Source organism: Monopterus albus, unplaced genomic scaffold (assembly GCF_001952655.1).
Source record: "Monopterus albus unplaced genomic scaffold, M_albus_1.0 scaffold117.1, whole genome shotgun sequence".
Taxonomy (NCBI): Eukaryota; Metazoa; Chordata; class Actinopteri; order Synbranchiformes; family Synbranchidae; genus Monopterus; species Monopterus albus.
Genome location: NW_018127997.1, coordinates 395,805 through 415,877, shown reverse-complemented (window position 1 = coordinate 415,877; position 20,073 = coordinate 395,805). Strand labels below are relative to the sequence as shown.

The 20,073-nt window shown below is 42.4% G+C and overlaps 1 protein-coding gene across 8 annotated transcripts in view; it reads left to right on the top strand.

Annotated features, from left to right (window-relative positions):
- Nucleotides 1-316: 316 nt before the first annotated feature.
- Nucleotides 317-20,073, top strand: part of LOC109966676 (shisa family member 6) — a 72,402-nt gene continuing 52,645 nt past the window's right edge. For all 8 annotated transcript variants that reach the window (XM_020611725.1, XM_020611722.1, XM_020611720.1 and 5 more), the window contains exons 1-4: nt 317-396; nt 769-1,695; nt 3,421-3,581; nt 13,516-13,617. In XM_020611725.1, the coding sequence (XP_020467381.1) occupies nt 1,166-1,695; nt 3,421-3,581; nt 13,516-13,617 (793 nt within the window). In that variant the 5' untranslated portion in view covers nt 317-396; nt 769-1,165. The remainder of the gene's footprint in view (nt 397-768; nt 1,696-3,420; nt 3,582-13,515; nt 13,618-20,073) is intronic.

Genomic DNA, 20,073 nt, shown 5'->3' with positions numbered 1-20,073 from the left:
AAGGCTGAGGAATTGTGAATGCAAATAAACACCCTAGTACAAAGACATGCAGAGCCCTGAAGTCAGCAAATGTTTTGCAGACAGAGGTCTGTGCATACATTTAATGGTGAAGTGTTAATGCCAGTAACCCTGCTTGCTTTCTTGCCTGCTTCTTTGGACTATGCGGGTGCAATTTACCTATACTTGGCTGAATTCTGACGCCAGCACTGGAGTGATGTAAGAGACGGAGGGAGGGAGACAGCTGAGAAGGAGGAGAGAAGAAGAGGGGTGAGAGAGAGAAAGAGAGAGAGAGAGAGGGGTGGGGGTGGGGGTGGGGGGGAGTTCGGAGCTCTGATATTCCCTTCACTTTCGGAGACCCAGACACAGAGCAACTCCCCAGCGGGTATCCTAACAGAGGTAGGCTGGCGTTCACACTCCCACTCTCTGAATATAGCCATCAAGAAAAACTAAAAATGCATTCCACTTAATCTGAATTTTATTTGAAAAACACTGAAAGAAATTGCCTTGTGTCCACACTCAATAGTTTATAGTGATGGCAGGGTGCAATGCTTGACATTAAGATATATCTTTTGGAAGATATTTGTGCTGTGTGGGTGTCAAGTTGAATGCGTCGTGCAATCTGCAAGAAAGACTAAGAGCAGGGCACATTTTAATGACCAAAACGTGTGAAGTTATTTGGGCGCAGAGAAGCCTACTAATGAATTAATGACGTGCCACTGACGTGAGGATGATACCTAATGAGACCATTTGGCTTATTTGTTTCTCCAGCTCCAACTTTGACTTAAGCCAACTGACTGGGGCTCCAGGTATCAGCACCGTGGACAGCAACGCCCAGCGGCTCCCACACGTCGCTCAGCCGGGAGAGTGCACAGAACTCGTGCATCCATCAGCTCCCCTCCCGGTCAGGATATGCTGCTCTCCTGTCAGCGCTCCCCGCTGGGTCGCAATGGGCTTTAGTTAGTCTCTTGCATAATAAGAACAACAGAGAAATGCCCTTGACAGCAGTCTACACGGAGGTGTATTCAGAATGACGGCTGCACAGCAGTCTGAGCGAGCAGGAGAAGACTCGGTGGCGAAACTTACACAAGACTGAACCTTCGCATGTTTAACAAGAGTGAAAACGTCTTTGCCACAACATAAGACTTGAAGACTTCTTCACACTACCATGGGGATAAGGCATCTTTTGTTGCTGCTAATATACCTGGACCCGCTGAGCGTGCTGAGCGCGGCTACAGGCGGTAAAAAAGCCAAGCAGCCGCCCAGGAAGGGTCCCAAAGCCACTGCAGTCCCCACGGTCGTCCCGCCACAGAAGACCCCGCAGCCGGCGCCCGCCAGCACCCACGACACCTGCTTGGGCTACTACGACGTGAGCGGGCAGTACGACAAACTGTTCGAGTGCAACAACACGGACCACCGGTACTGCTGCGGCACGTGCTACCTGCGCTTCTGCTGCGAGTACAAGAAAGACCGGCTGGACCAGAAAGCCTGCAAGAACTACCACACGCCGGTGTGGGTGCTGACGGCCGCCCCGTCCCCTGTTCCGACCGGTGAAACATATGATCCAAGCATGGACCAGACTAACACAGCGGTCTATATCACCTGTGGGATCATAGCCTTCATCATAGTATTAGGAGTGTCGGCCAAAGTTGCGTATGACAAAGCTACAGAGCCGCCTCAGGAAATGAATATCCATAGGTAAGTAGGTAGAAGATGGTTTAAAATCACACACTAATATGTTAGAATGAATATAGTATGCTAGCAGTGCATGTCTTTACTTTGCTGAATATATTCTTTAGCATATTGTTGCAGTAAGAGAATCAAAATCCCACACCTACAAGTTATTTGTACAATTTGATGTACAGAGACTATGACTGTAAAAGGTTATAATAGGCTACAAGCAGCCCCCCACCCCCCCCCCAGCAGCTGGAGGTCAAAGGTCACGACTAATGCCTGACACAGACCTAGTGTCATGTCACATGAAGCAATTTTCAATTCCTAGATGGTGGTACACTGATATCTATGTATCTCTCTGTCTATCTATCCATCTGCACTACCTGTCTATATATAACTGTGTGTGTGTGTGTGTGTGTGTGTGTGTGTGTGTGTGTGTGTGCTTTCTCTGTATCAGACATTAAGTGAAAATGAGCTTGACAATAAATTAATTTCCAGATTGTTATCTACTTCAGATCAGATTCTAGATGTTAAGTCCCAAAGAATGAAAGCCTAAAATAATTATGGAGGAGTCGAAAGAGTACGATTACAGTGATTGTGGTAGGCTGGCACTCATAAAGAGACTGTGTGTGTGTTTGTGTGTGTGTGTGTGTGTTTGTACATCTGTTGTGTGTGGGAGTGAGCAGGACTGACGCCCAACATTTATATTGGATGTTTGTTAGTTTATATTAAATCTTTTTTTAATGGCACTAATATGAAAATGGTATCTCTAATGTTTAAATTGAACCCTAACCCATGTATTTGGCTTATGAGGCAACCAAGTTAAGGTATCCAGCTGTCAAACATCCCACCTCCACCCTCTGCACATCAGCACATGGCTGTCTGGTGCGTTCAGGTGGGGATTTGACAAGAATGATTAGCAGAGATGGGATACCATGGTGAATGACTGCATTTCACTGCCTCAGCTGTCTCCTGCTTTCTCCTGGGGCTTCACCATATGAGACTTATCATACATGAGTGGACCACATATTTGAGACTTTACCCACATCAGTGAACAAATGCTGACACATTATTTCCTAAAGATTGAATTTTTTCTTTTATTCAATGCTTGAGCAATCGTTAGACTCTGAATAATGAATAGTGTTAACGTTGGGGCTATATCAAGGTCGACTGACATGCACGCACCGCCGCACATTCAATAAAAAGGTGGGTGGGGGGGTAAAATAATAATTTAAAAGCAATGGTTATGTTGCTGATATATTTGTCACACAAAAGCTTTAAGCTTCTGCAACACTGCAAAAGTAATTTGATTTTCCTCTTCAAAAGCAATGCCAGAAAAAGCAAACAAACACTTTTTCAACTTTCTTCGTCATGATTGCTTCTCCCTCTCTTCCACTCTTCCCCCTCGAGGGCTCGATCCTTCCACATGCACCTGGTGCGGTCTGAAAAACATTCAAATTCAACCTAATTAGATGAGACGCTCACACATCCAGTGTTGTTTCTTTTGCAAATGAATATTCGTCATGTTCCCAGATTAAAAAACAAAAACAAAAAACAAACAAGCGAAAAAAACTACAAGAAGAAGAAGAAGAGCCAGAGCAGATCTGAATCACCCACAACTCTGTCTAAACAATTAGCAGCCATTCCGCATCCAAAAAACAGAAATGCTGTCACTCGTTTTTACGAGCTGTACAAGTAGAAAAAACATCTTCCTTGGACAGTAATAATATACATGTTTTTGGTTGCCAGGGCCCTTGCAGACATCCTGAGGCAGCAGGGGCCCATCCCTATATCGCAATATGACTGTGAGAATTTTGCAGCGATGAACGGTTCACCCAAAGACAACACGCCAGTCAGAACCTCATCGAAGAACCACTACACCCCAGTTCACACCTCCAAATCCAACCACGGTAAGAGCCCTTCTCTCTCTCTCTCCACTGAACACTCAAAGAGCTAAAGCGCCATAAGCCTCCACTTGTGTATGTGTCATTACTGTCGGTCAAATATAGCTTGAAGGCAGATTTTAGCAGCGTGACCTTACATCCCTCTCAGTGTGTCTATGTAATGCCTTTGCCATATACTGTATATTAGTTATTTTTGTGTAAAGTTATGCATTCCTCTCCAAAGAGCACCCGCTGTGCTCACCAATTTCAGCAGTGTAATCTCCATGTTAACATCTAGTAATCATCCGATTTGAGAAAGAGAGCGCAAGGGAGAGAGCGACAGAGAAAAAGAGGGGCCTGCTAGTGGAGATAATTACAGGTTGGCAAGGTAGCATGGCCCTGTAGTCTCTGACAGGCTGCAAGTGATGGCCTCAGTCAGTCAGTGGGTGGATCAGACACAGCACACACATGATTTAACCCCACAAATCTGAAAACAGACAGGGAACGTTCACTCACCAGCCACTTTATTAGGTACACCTGTACAATTGTATGCATTTCATTGCAACACTTCTGCCTTAACATCTGCATTTACGAAGCTCAATAATGTTTCAGTTTTTGGTGAAATTGTCATAAATGCTTAAATTCAATTGTATGATTATTATTGATGTTAAAGTTAAAGGTGGTGTTGTACTGGACTACATTATATTTAGAAGTGTTGCTAATATTCTGACCTTCTCATGTATGTAGTGGGGCAAAGGCAAAAATATAGAGACCTCTGACTATAATGTAGTTCAGTATATCAGTATATCAGTAGTATGGGTAAAAAATGCAAGAAAAAGTCCAGAGGAAGCCAATCAGCACAGGCTGGTTCTGTGGCAGAGCAGGCATTATCAGATCGAGAGAGGCAAAGACACTGTGGGAGAGAGACACAGATGGAAAATAATGAGATGTTACAAAGCCAAAGGAGTCACTGAAATGGAAAGAGGAACAGAAAGACATGTAACCTCACTGTGCAGAGTAGGAATATACACTAGCACTGTTGAAAACCGCAGCCATTAAGCACCCAAATGATGATATGTGTGCAGTTAGCCTAGCACTTGACTTATGTTTACAAATGCTCCTGCATAAATTATGGTTTCTTTTGGGTGGCAAATACACTTGTGATAAATGCATTGATCCAAAAAAAGATCACCCAACTCCCTCACAGATATTTTTGTGGCCTCAGGACGGATTATCTGAAAAATGCACTGTCACGACTCTGACAATAGGGATGTTTTTTCTTAAGTCACAATCGATGACATTTCAGAGTAAACAAGGTGGTGACATACCCCTAACACTTTCTCTGTATAACAATCCAGATTTTTTTTTTCAAATCTATTCTGTGTTGGTCTTCATTTGCCAGTTTGTGTGAAAGCTCATGAAGATGGCATCTCATTATGCCTTAGCATCAAAAAAATGTCCTATATTTGACTGGCTACATGTTTTTCTCTCCATGCCTGATTTCCAGTTGGTTCATACTATAACAAATGAACTGAACTGTTTTTTGTTTAAGACATGTGTGTAGTGTATGTACACAGACCAAGAAGGTGGGGTTTCAGGTTGTTGGCACTAGATGGGTAAAACTTACAGAACTGCTTCTGAAACCAGAATGAAACCTGATTACACTCTCTCCCACTACTGTTTTGACAAGACCACTCAACCTGATCAGGTCCCTTTCCCCCCCTTTAGTTTCACCTTTAGACCATAAAATGCACCTGTGCCAGGATAAACAGACAGCAAAACACTTGAGACATTATGAAATACATTCATATCCAGATCTGTATCATCCTTTAAATAACCTGCTGCAACCGCACAGCACTGCCAAATGGAACTTATATGTATATAAAAATAAAATATCTATTTAAACCATCAGTTATGCTTCTATAGAGAATCATGCACATGGTTGTAATTTTTCCAAGAAGTCTTCTTGGTTTAAAGATGTTTAATTGTCTCAGTCTTTTCAGGCAGTGTAGCTACCACATGCGGCTTTGCGTTCCCAGCACAAAATACAGCATTATACATACTTCAGCTCCTCCTTTCATTCATAAGAAACACATTAATGGATAGAACAATAGGTAAATATTAGGGAGGGTGAGAAAGTCCTTTTGCTGTGTCAGGTCAGTGGTAAGCAAGGGGGTGACAATGTGTAAGATGTGACTTGTTTTTACCCCTAATGGCTATGACAGAGCAGCCTTCTGAAGTTCTGAAATTCACAGCACAGATAGTGCAGATGTAGTCGTTATGGTTGATTTGAGCTGCTAGGGCTGTCACTTTTGGCTTCATGTGGGTTTACAGTCTTGTATGTCATGTAAACTCGGCCTATTTTTGTCGCCTCCACATCTATCAAATACTCCATGGTTGCACGGACTGTGTATATTCACTGAGTGCCTCCATCGCTGAGTCGTTGCATCAGTTTGTTCCTAATGGTCACTAGCTGGCCATGCAGGGGACACGGCTGATACACAGCTGCACATGGCAGGCTGCTTTCAGTTTTACCTTGCATAAAAGTCAGGGCATTTATCTGTCTATCTGGTTGCTCTGCTTGGCTGCAACTATTTCGCCTGCCCTCACGCAATCACTGCAAAGAGAACAGAACTCGGCCCAGCGCAGCTGAGTCGTAACCCCCCCCCGCCGGTACCACAGCAGTCCTGACACTGGGGTGGACATGAAATGCACTGACAGCCTGGGTGAAAGCGTGGTTAATGTGTGCATATAAATTAGGGGCTCTACAGTGCTGTGGAGAGAGAGCCCAGCCGCTCTCATAGAAGATGCATATTCATGTGTGCTTAAATGGGCATTTGGCACAGAGCAAAAGGCAGGCCTCTTAAGAGGAGGCTTCTGGAGTCATCACTGCTGAGAATAGCTCTTCACTTCCAGAGGTTTTCTAAATCAGGTGGAGAAACCTCATAAAGCAAGTGGCTAAAAGGTCCCAGAGGATGCTGTCAACTTATGTCAAGAGTGAGAATAACATCAATTTTTCCTTTGATCCTCAACATGTAATGATGCCTAGTTGGTTTCAGCAGTAATCACTTCCATACAGAAGGCTTTTTTAATCCACAGAGCTTTGTTAAGTTCAATTCTAAAAAATACATGCTGATTTATTTTTCCAAATTGCAGGCCTTGTCTGGTGACATGGTATCCCTGGTGCACTGCAAAATGTCCCTGCATTTTAGACTGATATGTTCCTTTTGAAAAATAAGCCCTAAGGCAAACGCAGTACAGATAGCATAATATGATACCAGTACAAGTGCTGCTATTTTTATTCACATCTACTCTGCATTGTTGTAGGGCTCAGATCATCTTTTAGGTCAGAGTGAAAACACAGAGCACCCTGCAGCCATAACAAGGAGTAAACCTTGAAAAGGAGGAGTAGACACCTTTACAGGAGTTCGCCTTTGGTTAAAGTAAACAATAACGGCTTCTCTGAGTAATGCCGTTTAGCTCAGAGCTCTCTTCAGATGAAGATGATTTATTTCCCACACACCACAGGCTAAGATTCACCATTTTATTTGTTGCTTTTGCTTTTTGAAAAGTGTTTTTTGGTTTCTTCCTGACATTTTCTTAACGCACAGAGTGATGAAATATAGTTTTCAGGTAGCCCAATGAGTAGCGGTTTCCTCTGTCTCAGTTTATTCAACAAGAACCAAAGAGAAACCAATTACTCCCATAGAACAGTTCTGCAAGCAAAGAACAGGTAAATTGGATCATGACTTATGGGGCTGTGTTTACAGCACCAGAAGAGTCAGAAAAATCTGAATGACAATGTTACAGTTCATGTGGAAGTTGAGCCTTCAGCCAGTATCTACACAGAGCTCCTGTGCACGCCTTGAAGGATTTGAGCAATCAGTAAATTTTGTCTGAGACAAGCGGCCTCCACAGCTTAAAGGTCAGCTGCTGTGAACAATTAGAGGTCGTGATCATAGAATAACATACTATTTAGCAGCTCTGACATGACCATCAGAGAATTTTAAAGCACGTAGCGCTCTGTGCATGTGTGTTCTCTCTGAGTTGGCCAAATAAGAGGTTTTGCCTAAATAAAAAAGCAATGATTTAATTACTTGAATTATTCACCAATAGGCATCTTTATAATTGCATTCAGTGCGCCATCCCAAACCAACCACAGAACACTGCCCCTTTCTGACCTCGCTGGCTCCCCATTGGCCAGGTAATCATCACCTGCATGTTAAAAACAACATTTCCAAACTGACTGCATCAACATCTTTAATCGAAGCATCCTCCTGTGTGCACCTGTGTTAAAGCTCAGCATCTAAGAGACCCCACCTAATTGGCTTCTGCCCTAGATCTCATTATTGCCCCCTATCGTATAGCTGGACCTGTGAGTGTCTTTGTGTTCGTATGTTTCAGGTGTAAAGGCAGAGATCTATCAGCATCTCTTTCCACTAGCAGTACCAGTTAATTATGGACCAATGTTGGTCAGGACTCTCTGCACTGCACCATTAGGCTCATGAAAGGTTAACACTGTTATAATCTTTTTTTAGTATAATATGTGTGTGGGTAGAAGTGAATCATTTACTGCTTGCAAACCAATGATGGTAAGATGATGTCATGGGGTAGGACTGGATAAGTCTGACTTCTTCCTACTGCATTCAAGCATGTACTAGGTATAAGCAAATGGATATTGGATTAGCATTTGTTGGATATGTGTAAAATTATGTGTGTTGACATATCAACTGTTTTTACATGCTTGAAAGAATAAATCAAATCAAATCAAATCAAATCAAATCAAAGGTCAGGAAGAGGGTGAAAAGAGAAGCCCCACGTATTTGCCTAGATGGCATTTAAAAATTCAGACTGAGAGAGCGTGAGAGGAAAGGGAAGATAAAGATATGAAGATATGCGATACCGAGCCCCAGCTGAACGATTTTATTGAGATGATGTACGCAGCTCCATGTCCACTCCAGCAGCTCAGCATCTGATAATGGTATAAAATCAGTATACCATGTAAATTACCTCTACCTGACTGTGTTAAAGTTTAATCGACCTCGGAGTCAGAAAACCTCCCTGATGCCAGCCGCACAGTACCATATCCAGCTTGGATCATGATATAATTATCTTATTATTCACATTTTTCCACTCTCAGAGGTAATTCAGAGGTATAGGTGTTCACTGAAGAAGTCTGATTAAAAAGGTATTACCATATGAATCCTCAGCGCCCGCTAGCTCCAGCGCCCGTTCATTTCCTTGGCACATCGTTGATGTGAAAGTCGTGATTTTCTCTGTATCAAGGACGATAAATTCATAATGCGTAGCCTTCTCCCTGTAGGCCCTTCATGCTACCTCACCTTAATGAGCTGGGAACGAAAGCGGGGGGAGGGGGGGGTTGAAGGGTTTGTCGGATTCGAGGGCTGTCGCAGTGGATCGTGGAGTGGCCTACCAATGACAAAGGTGACAAAAGAAGCCCACAATAGCTTGTGTGCATGTCACACACAGAATTGCTGCTATGATGAAATAGAAATAACCCCAGCAAATACTCTATCTGCAGTGATGAAAGCAACGCAGGGAGAAGTGTGATTGAGTTCAAAGTCCATTGGTATGTGGGTGCTGGAAACATGACTTTCTTTCTGAAGAGCATTGCACCATGTTTGTTTGTGTGGTTCACATTTCTACCATTTCCCCTTTATATGTGTCTGAAGGAAAATGACACCAGGGGGAAGTTTGCCATTTGACACCATGGAAACACATCTGAGCCATTGAGAACATGAGGGAAAAGCTATGTTCGTATCTTTAACAGGTGTTCTGGTGAAATTTATAAGGTTCTTTTGGCTTAGTGATTTCCAAGCTTTTGACATGATGTCCAGTTACCTGAGCTGAAAGGACTAGTTATTTATTTGCTTCGTCAAGAAAAATAATCTGTAACATCTGACAATTATTTGCAAAGATTTGATGCTTTGCTTTGGTCTGTTGTTTGAAAATGAAAAATAAAAACTGCAGGTGTGGAGTTAGAAAGAAGTGGGCTTACCAGACCTTTGTAGTCCGGTTCATTCTTGAGGCTATATTAGCTCGAGTTGTATTGTGGGTAATGTAGGCGCCAGAAAATAATTAGTTGATATTGCACCATATGAATTGGTGATAAAGAAAATAAGTATTTGCAGCAGAAGAACTTTAGTATTATACTTCCACGTTGAAAGACTTTTGAGAGACAGATTTTAAAAAGAATGGTCAAAACAGAAGCAGCTGAGGTTGAGCTATCCTGACTTTTAGTCTATGTTCACACATGAGTAATGTGGGTGTGACTGTATGTAAACTACAAACTCAGTGCTGAATGGGCTGTTATTTTGTCCTGTTGCCACTATACTGTTCCATGACAAGTAATTCATTTACCAAGAAATGTGCTTCCATGCATCATTTTTATTTTTATGCAGTCAAATAGCTTCAAGAGATTTTTTTTTTCCTTCCAGTTCTTAGCTTCAAGTTAGTTCTACTGGATTGATAGTAATATTTATTATTCTTGGTAGCTCATAAAAGCAATGTTATAGAGAATTTGGGAAATTGTTGATCTCAGCTTTTTCACCATGTTGTTATATGTGGTTGAAGTGAAACCAAAAAACAACTGTGTACAGGAGCGTAGTACGAACACTTGGGCCACATACAAAGATAGTCTTGGTGGGCTCCGCCACCATTTTAATACTTCATTGTAGGGATAGGAGTCTTTGACAAATTCACAGTTTGATTCAGAGCCAGTTCTTGATTCAAAATGATTTGATTCCGTTAAAAAAGTAAAGGTAGTATATGTTGGCTCCTAAACCAGTGCACTGTCAAACCATTAAAAGAAGGTTTGATTCCTGTCCATTGGTCACTGAGCTGCAAATGAAACTGATTCTGATGAAGGCCATTGTCAGACTAATGGAAAAGAAGCAAAAGGCATATTTTTAAAGTTGTTTATTTAAGTTCAAAAGCATAATTTAACATAAGTTATATAAAAGTGTTATTTTGTCATTCAAAGTATAATTTACCAACAGCGCTGGTTAAAAGTTTTGGCAGAGCTGGAAAATAACTAAGCCCTGGCCTGTACACGGCCATGTACACATGCTTTTAAAAACATAACGGCTTCTACGTGCCTCTGCCTGTCATCCACACACAAATGGTGTGTTAGGTCACTGAAAATTGAACTTCTGGAAAAAACTCTGTCCAGGGTAAAGATTTTTAGAAACTCCATTTTCAGTGTTGACATGTTTTTGGTTTGTCATGTGAGTGTGTGTCAGTATCTCATTTGCTTGACGTTAGGCTGTGTGATGTTATCTTGTTTGTTTATCAGGAGATATTGTGCCATGGTGGTTGTAGCCAAACTAGTGATGGCTGTAGCATTGCTAACCAGGCTTTTAGCGTGCTTGAACTTACACAGTTACTTGCTCACTATGTTGAGTAATGTGGGCATCAGAATGCACTCTAGAGGTCACTACTACACCCAGCAACACTCCCACATTGATGTATTTTGGGGGGATGAAAATGGTGTGGTGGGTAGAGCAGTTGTCTCCCAAACGCAAGGTTAAAGGTTCAGATCTCGGTGCCTGAAGTCCACATATCAAAGTGTCCTTAGGTAAGACACTGAACCCCCCAAGTTGCCAATGATGGCGCCCCGGGGCCCTCGGCTCCAAACAAAATTTTGTTGTATGTGTCACAATATAATAATATTCCACAGATGACAATGGAGCCAATAATAACTTTTTCAGGTTTCTGATTGACCAGCATGACTGTATAGTAAGGGTTATATCACCGCTTGTTGCCTTAGTGTACTCCTCACAGCGTATTTTGCATTTTCGTGTTATGAAGATTTTTTTTTTACAATAATGTATGTGTAGATGGGATTGTTTTTTAAAACCAGTGAGGGGAAGAACTCAAAAATACCCGTGCACGTGTGGATTAGACCTCACTACATTTTAGAGACAAATATTGTATTTTTATTCCAGTACATTTATTTGATAACTTTAGTTACTACTTTTCAGAATCGGATTAACTAAACAAAAGAGTATAATCACAAGACTTCATTGATTTGAGGTGAAAAATTCACAAGCTACACAGCAGTAGTTCAAATTGTGAACAAGTATATAAGGTAGCTTACATTAGCTCCACCTTTCCCAGCTGCAACATTAAAGTGATGAACACAATAATGCAGCAATAATTACAATACAATAATTCATGTAAAATGTGGCATTTTGCATAATGAGTACTTTTTGTTCTTTAAGTATATTTTGGTGCTAATATTTCTGTACTTAAGTAACATCTTGAATGCAGGACTTTTACATGTAACAGTGTATTTTTACACTGTGGTGCTGTCACTTTTACTTCAGTCTCAGAATTTTTCCACCACTGGCTAAATGTTTTTGGGAAAAAACAGAGGCTGGCGTGTCAGGGAGGGGGAAAGAGAAAGCAGAGTGCTCGGCTGTGTTGCTGTTGTTGTTAACACTACATCTGCAGCAGTGAACCGTGTCTCTGCTGCAGCGTTAAAACCGGAGAAAGCCAGTGTTATCCGAAATGGGCGCAGGTCTGCTGAAACCAGTTCTTTTCTTTTCCCCACCAGAGCTCACTGATTTTTTTTAAGTGCTGCACTGTGTGTTGTTGAGCTGCTCCTCGTTTGTTAATGCCAGAGTTGGGTGATCTGTTCTTCGCTCAGACCCTGTAATATTGTTTTTGGTACAAGAAATAGCATTTTTTCAGCACAGTAATGGGTTTCTTTATGTGCTCATAATGCATAATTTCCAAATTACATTTAAAACAATGTTGTAATTCCACACATTTTGAGGGCCGTGCCCATGCTGGGGCCCTGTAGCCCTGGCCTGTGAGGCGTCTACAAGTTGTTGCTCCAGTGTGTCAGAGGATAATGTCAGACATTTCTCAGTTTTCCCACATAGCACCACTTTAAGTCTTAAGTCATGGTGCGTGGGTACAATTTTAAAACACTGATTTGAGAAGAGATCTTTGTTCTCAGTCAGACCAAGATTACATAAAATAAACTTTAAAAATACAACATATGCCATAACGCATTTTAATTGTAATTTTTGTTAGAGCTTGACTGCCTGCCTGCCAAACACATGTCTTTCAAGCGTCACATCTCAAGTGTATAAGACATGATTTCTCCAGCCTGGCCACCATTCTCATGGTTGACAAAGCTTCTCCAGGAACAGAGAAACATATTGTACTTCCAACCTAAGTAGCACAACCCATGACTGATAAATTGATATTGATATGATATTATCATGATAAAACTGGTCTGTTTCCCTTTAAAAAAGAGAATTATCTACTTGTAACCTATTGTCATTGGTTGCATACCTCTATATACCAGCCTAGGGAAATGGAGTAGGGCTACTGTAAAAAATGTATCTGAGTTCTTCTTAGAAGTTTGACTTATTTGAAATTCTCTTTTAAAGTTATAATTCTGAGCTTTTATAAGAATTCTGAGTTCAAAGTCATAATTCTGAGAAAAAAGTCAGGACTCAAATATATATATTTTTTGCAGTGGCCTTAATTCTCTTCCGTACCAACCAGGCACAGATGTTTTCCTGTATTTTATTTGAATAACTGCACTAACTGATGGGCTGAATGCTATCTTGAAATTCACAGGGGAAAATGCAAATGTTAGAAATTATACATGAAAAGTAATATAATTGTGTCTGGCATAAATATTTATTTATGGTTTCCTATTCTGGTTGTCTTCTGGTGATCTCTTGGGAGGGTCTTAACCCCCAGATTGGGAACTACTGTTTTGCTAATGATTCTAATGCTTAACTGATCAGAATACTAACACTGTCTGTATATGTCTGTCTTACTGATTGTGTCCGTATCCTTGTGTATGTGTGTGTGTGTGTAATGTCTCTGTGTGAATGGTTCGACATGTTCTTGTGTGATGGTTCCGCATGCCTGCCTGCATGTGTACGTCTGTGCGTGTGTGTGTGTGTGTGGCCAGGTATCCACTATGGGAAGGAGAGTGTCCGGAGCAGCGGAGGCGCTGACCTTCACAACTTCATCTCCTCTGGCTTTGTGACCTTGGGTCGAGGCCATCAAAAAGGTAAAGTTTCATTCTTTCTTTTCTTCTCTTTTCTCACACAGGAACCTAAAATATCTCATCTACAACACTGTGCTGTATACAGTATTTGCTGAATGCTAAAGCATAATGTTCCACTTACAACATCGATGATCAACAACAAGTCACCGACCGAGGTGAAATGTTTCCACATTCGATTTTCCTTCCATGCAATTCACATGAACCCCTGCCTCTGCAATTTACAATTAAATAGAAGCAAACACACACTTGCTGCCACTGATGGGTGACATTGAGGTGGAGAAGGTGACTCTGCACTTGCACGCACATCCACAACACACACATCGACATGTAGCCATTAGCTGTGACCAGAGCTTTCCCATGGGTAATACACTGATAAGTATGCAGCCATGTTGGCCAAGCTCTTGCAATTTATTCCCATCTATTTTGGCTCCACAAATCAGACCCAGTGTGTGTGTGTCACCTCACGGGGGTTGTGAGGCGAGCTCCTTTACCTGATACTGCTTTCAAATGTTTCACTGAATGTATTTGTGCCAGAACAACAATGCTTGTAATGTTTCAGGGGGGCTGACTACTTTAGTAAAAATCTACATGATATAAGTACTGTATACAGTAATTGGGTTCCACTGCTACATGTGGTATAGCTGGGTATTTCCGATTTGATAGCACTTCCTCTTTGCTATCAAAACCTGCTGATTTCCTGATAATCATCATAATTACAGCAGTTGATGACCTGCATTAATAAATACCAGTTCAGATTTATTATTGCTTGGCAGGCATTTGTGGCTTTTCCATTAGCAAAAACTGATCCTCTATAACAAAGTATCATGATGTTGTTTCCAAGTGCATGAAACTCCCAGAGCCTGGAAGCTTCTTTTTAATGTGGAACCATCATAGTTAACTGTGTGTTTATGTGAAATTAGCTGTTTTCCCCTCTCTTTTTGCTTCATTTGTTTTCATCCCCAGAGGGGGTCCATTTCACATTTCCCCCCATCTCTACCACAGATGAGTAATGAGAGAAAATGATAAGGTTTTATGAATCCTGATTCTTTTAAATTGATTTTTTCCCACTGTACAAATATTACAACAGCAGCACGCTGGCATCTCTGGCTATATACTTGTCACAACAACAACAGCATGGGAAATGGTTTAGCATTCAGCATCTGTGCAACCAGATCTGTGTTTTCTTGCTAACCTTTGATTCCTCTGCTCCAAAACCAAATGAAATGTGACAGATTGAGATCTTGGAAAGATCTGCTGATGCTAAAATTTTATGCAAAACCAAAGAAATCACGTGATGCATCTGCAAAAACCTCAGTTCTTTAAAAGGATTCTCCTTTCAAACACATCTGCTCAACTGTCTTGTGCCCAGAGGCAGGTATAAGTGTGGATTGAATGCTAAATTCAGTGAAACACTGTTCTGAAGTTTGGTTTGGATATTGCTTATGTTTTGTATTATCTTTAGTATTTCACTTTGGGGGTGGTAGAGGGAAACAGTTTAACCAAGCCTCCCCCGCTCTCTCATAGTCTCTTACAGGCACTCGTCAAATCCACAAAAGCAGAATAGTTTCAACTACAGGTCATATTCTCTCCTTGACTGATAGAAGGTTATAAATTGCTCCTTCCTTCAGTGTTTCTGACACCACACAACCATTTGTCTTTACAGTGATTTACTAATTGTTACTAAAGCACTTGATCTGTCTCTTGACCCAGCACTGATTTTATCCAACATCTGTGTACGGTTTTTAACATCCAGAGTAGTGAACCTGTGGACTGATGTGAACTCACAGACATTAAATGGAGTCACGTTAAGGTTAACAGCAAGCAAACAGTCCAGTTGAATTAAAATTACACCGAGCTTCAGTATTTTTAAAGAGGTTTGCACAGCTTGGTTTGCTCTGGCTGAGAGTATTGATGCTGGAAAAGGGGAAGGCAAATACATATTCACTGGCCAGTCAGTGGAAAAATTCACCATCTGCATAAACCTGGAATCAGATGTTGTCTTCAATGCTGTGCCTCTGTTTTTGTTTTTGTTTTTAGTTTATGTATGCTTTTTCAAAGTGACAGAACAAGGTTTAGGAGTCATGATGTAATCATTTGGCTTGTGTAAGCTTGGCTTCTGTTATGTTGCTTGTTAATTATACAGGCAGAAAGTGTGTTGGGTTGTCAATTATATGCTAAGCTGTGTGTGTGTATTTGGGGGAGGGGGCAGGGGCATTGCAGTGCAGCCCTTGGGGAGGACAGGTGAGGTCAGGGGGTGTCGCTGAGCAACAGAGCAGCTCCATGCTTCACATCTGTGTGGCAGGGCACAAAACAGACCTGTGCTCTAAATGAACTCTAAATGAGACCAGCCATGAGCGCTGGGGAGGGAAGTTAAAAGCCAAACTCACATAGAGTTACTTTGGTGTAATTTATCTTTTTGGAGTACAACCTTCCCTTCAGCTTACCCTCTTCTGCTTCATTTGGTAGTGTCCTATATTTCCCAAAATGCCTGTCAGCAGCCTTTTAAGAGAGGTCATGAACTTCTTGTAGCCATCTATTGCGTACACAGAAATGTTTTTAGCTGTGTCCCTATTCTATAGGCTACTACATGGCAGCATTTAGGTTTTGATTATATATTGTGGTCATTATAGAAATGTGACCAAACTAGGCTTTTGCTGGTAAGTAGTTAGAATGCAATGCACAGTATTTGTCAGTGAGATTTGCTAAGTATGTTAGCTGTGCTATTGTTCAACAAAACATGATCTACACAACCAGATATGGTAACACAATGTTGTCTTGTCAGTGGATGAATTTTAAATATTGTAGGGAGGAATGGTAGAAGAAGGGTGACACGGTGGTTGTTGTTTTCCCCATGTCTGTGTGGGTTCTCTCTGGGTACTCCATCTTCCTCCCACAGTCCAGTGACATGCAGCTTAGGTTGACTGGTGACCCTAAATTCCCTGTAGGTGTGAATGTGATTGCAAGGTGTTGTCTGTCTGTCAGCCCTGTGATAAACTGGCAACCTGTCCAGGTGTATCCCACCTCTCACCCAGTGCCAGCTGAGATAGCGATATAGCTAATGGATGGATGGATGGATGGAATGGTAGAAGAAGCAATAGTCAGAATGAGCTGTTAGATTAGGATCTGTGAATTTTCTATAGCTTTTGAGAACCAGCACAATGTCAAGGTAAACAACATCTTTTGCCCTGTCACCATTTGTGCTAGCATGACTTGAATGTTTCAGTTGGTCACAGCTGGAAGTGGCAAAGGTATCCCCACTCTTATTCAAAAGGTGTGGGTATGCTGTTTATGCAAGTCTTTCTCCCACAGTGCAGTGCCAAAGAAGAGCCAGCTATCAACATTCATCACAAAGACAGAAAAAGAGCTGAGTCTTGATTGCTATCAGATTAGGATAATGACCTGAGTAAAGTCAGATATTGTTTTTTGATTTTGATTATATAAACTGCTCAAACAATTAAGGGAACACTTAATCATCACAGTATAACACCAAATCAGTTAAACTTCAGGGATAACAGTGTGTCTATTTAGAAACCACAAGTGATTGTGAATCAGTTTCATCTGCTTTGGTGCAAATGAAAGTGACAACAGGTGCAATAGAGAGGCAAAAGTAAGACAACACCCCAAAATGGAATGGTTCTGCACGTGGTGGCCACAGACAAATGCTCTCGCTTTATCATTCCAGACTGATTCTTGTCAGGTTTTGTGTTTTGTTAACGTCCTTGTCACTACTGGTAGCATGAGGCAGTACCTGCAGCCCAGACAGGTTATACAGGTCAGGTCCAGTTACTCCAAGATGGCACATCTATACATGTAGTCATAAGAAGGTTTGCTGTGCCTCCCAGCACAGTCTTGTCGAGAGCATGGATGGGGATACCAGGAGACCAGCTGTTACACTAGGAGAGCTGGACAGGGCCATAGAAGGGTATCAACTCAGGAGCAGCTCCTGGTGTGCATGTTTCTGACCAAACTGTCAGAAACAGACTCCATGAGGGTGGCATGAGGGTCTGACAAACTCTAGTACAACCTGTGCTCACAGCCCACCGTGCAGCTCGACTGGCATTCACCAGAGAACCCCAGAATTGACAGGACCACCACTGGCCCCCAGTCTCCTCACAGATGAGAGCAGGTTCACACTGAGCACATGTGACAGGGGTGAAGGAATCTGCAGATGCCGTGGTGAATGTTATGGTGTCTGTAACATCATCGAGCATGACAGGTTTGGTGGTGGGTCAGCGATGATCTGGGGAGGCTTATCCTTGAGAGGCTGCACAGATCTCCATGTCACAGCCAATGGTACCCTGACTGCTGTGAGCCACCAGGATAAAATCCTCAAAGCGACGGTCAGATCTTACGCTAATGCAGTGGGCCCCTGGTTCCTTCTGGTGCAGGACAATACCCGGCCTCATGTGGCCCGAGTGACTGGACTGATGCCATTGACTCACGTTCCCCTGACCTAAATCCAACTGAGAATTTTGGGACATTATGTATCGGTGCATCAAGTAACACCACAGGAGCTCACTGATTTCACATGAGAAAATGTCAGTGTGGTTTCTGAACATCTATTTGTGCTTAGCTGATTGTTCACATGTGAAATATAAGACATGGTAGTGTATGGGGAAATATCAATTTAAGAAAACACAATATATAACTTCACTAGCAAGGACCACACCATCAAAAAATGATTTATTGGGGATAGAGGGGATAGACTTGGCCTTGGCTTGAGCTTGGCAGGACGAGGCTTGGGGAAGGCTTCCAAGGGAACCGCAGCTACTCCTGGGCTTGGCAGATCCCCTATAAGAAAGAGGGAAAGCGAGAGAAAGACAAAGAGAGAAAGGAGGAATAAGATAGATGGGGAGAGGCTGTGTGGCTTACAAGGAAGTGAAAGCTGTTGAGCGTGTGGAACTGGAGGTCAATATTGTTATGTGCTGTTCGCACCTGTCAGTGAGCGAACGAGAAAGAGGCGGACCCAGGTAGCCGACTTCGATGCAAGCAGTGATTTATTATGTACAGTGATGATGAGAGTAAAAATACACAGAGGGAAATAGTGCGTAGTCCTGTCGATGAGTAGTAGCCGGGTGTTTGACCAACAGCAGGAGGCGAGGAGATGGAGAGCTGGGCCGAGCTGCGTAGGCTGGGTCACTCCTGGGCTGGTTGGTGGTGATGGTGGCTACTGAAGGTAGAGACAGAGAGATGAAGGCAATAGTGGAACAGATAGGCGACTGAGCATTGACCTGCCTGGGAGGGGAGAGTGGAGCCACGGTCTGGAGGAACAGTCCTTCGGGGAAACACAAAACAGTAGCTGGCTAGGGGATAAATACATACAAAACAATGAAAACGCACGGAGTAAAGTTGGCCTAGAGACTAGAACGAACTGGCAAGTGACTGAGGAGTGAAACCGGGTAAAATAGTGAGCAACCTAATCAAGTACAGCTGGTGATAAGGGAGAGAGGAACAGGTGAACGTGATTAGTGTTAATGGGCAAGAGACAGTAGGAAAGGTGAGGGAGGCAGAGCGGCCGAGCAAACCTGACAAATATAGATCAGGAAGAGGTGTGTTTGAGGTGTGGTCCCGCTCCTGAATGTCAGATTAAAATCTAAATGTGTAATATACAGTAGCATGTATAAACAGTATCACATATGATACAGTCATGGCCAATATTGGCACCCTGCATTTCTGTCAGATAACACACCACTTCTCCAAGAAAACTGTTGCAACCACAAAGTCTTTGGTGTTCTCATGTTTACTGCTGTTGTTTGATTGGAACAACACAAAAAAGCAGAAAAAAGACAAATCTGATCCATTCCACACAGAACTCCAAAAATGGACTGAACAGAATTACTGACACCTTTACACCTTTTCAAAACCATCAGAAATAGTTGTCCTTCAAGCAGGCGATGCTCCTTTATTTAGCAGGTGCTGGCAATATAGAATTCACAATGGCAACCAGCTAAAATGGAGAAAAGCAAAGAATTGTCTGAGGATTTGAGAACCACAATAGTGGAAAAGTCTGGACAGTCTCAAGGCTCCAAGTCCATCTCCAGAGATCTGGCTGTGCCTGTGCCCACTGTGACCAACATTGTCAAGAACTTTACAGCTCGTGGCGCTGTAGCTAATCTCCCTGGGATTGTTCCAATTGCAGATAAAGAACCTCAACCAACTACCAAACAGATTCAAGCAGACCTGCAGGTGCAGGGTGTAACAGTGTCAGCTCGCTCTGTGGGACCCTGTGGTAGGAGACCCAGGGTGCCCCATTGCTGACAGAGACATAAAAAAGCCAAACTGGAGTTTGCCAAAACTTACCTGAGGAAGCCACAGTCCTTCTGGGACAATGTCCTGTGGACAGAGGAGACTAAAGTAGAACTTTGTGGTCGAGCACATCGTTCTGCTGTTTTCAGAAAACAAAATGAGGCCTTCAGAGAAAAGAACACGGTCCCTACAGTCAAACACTGTGGAGGTTCA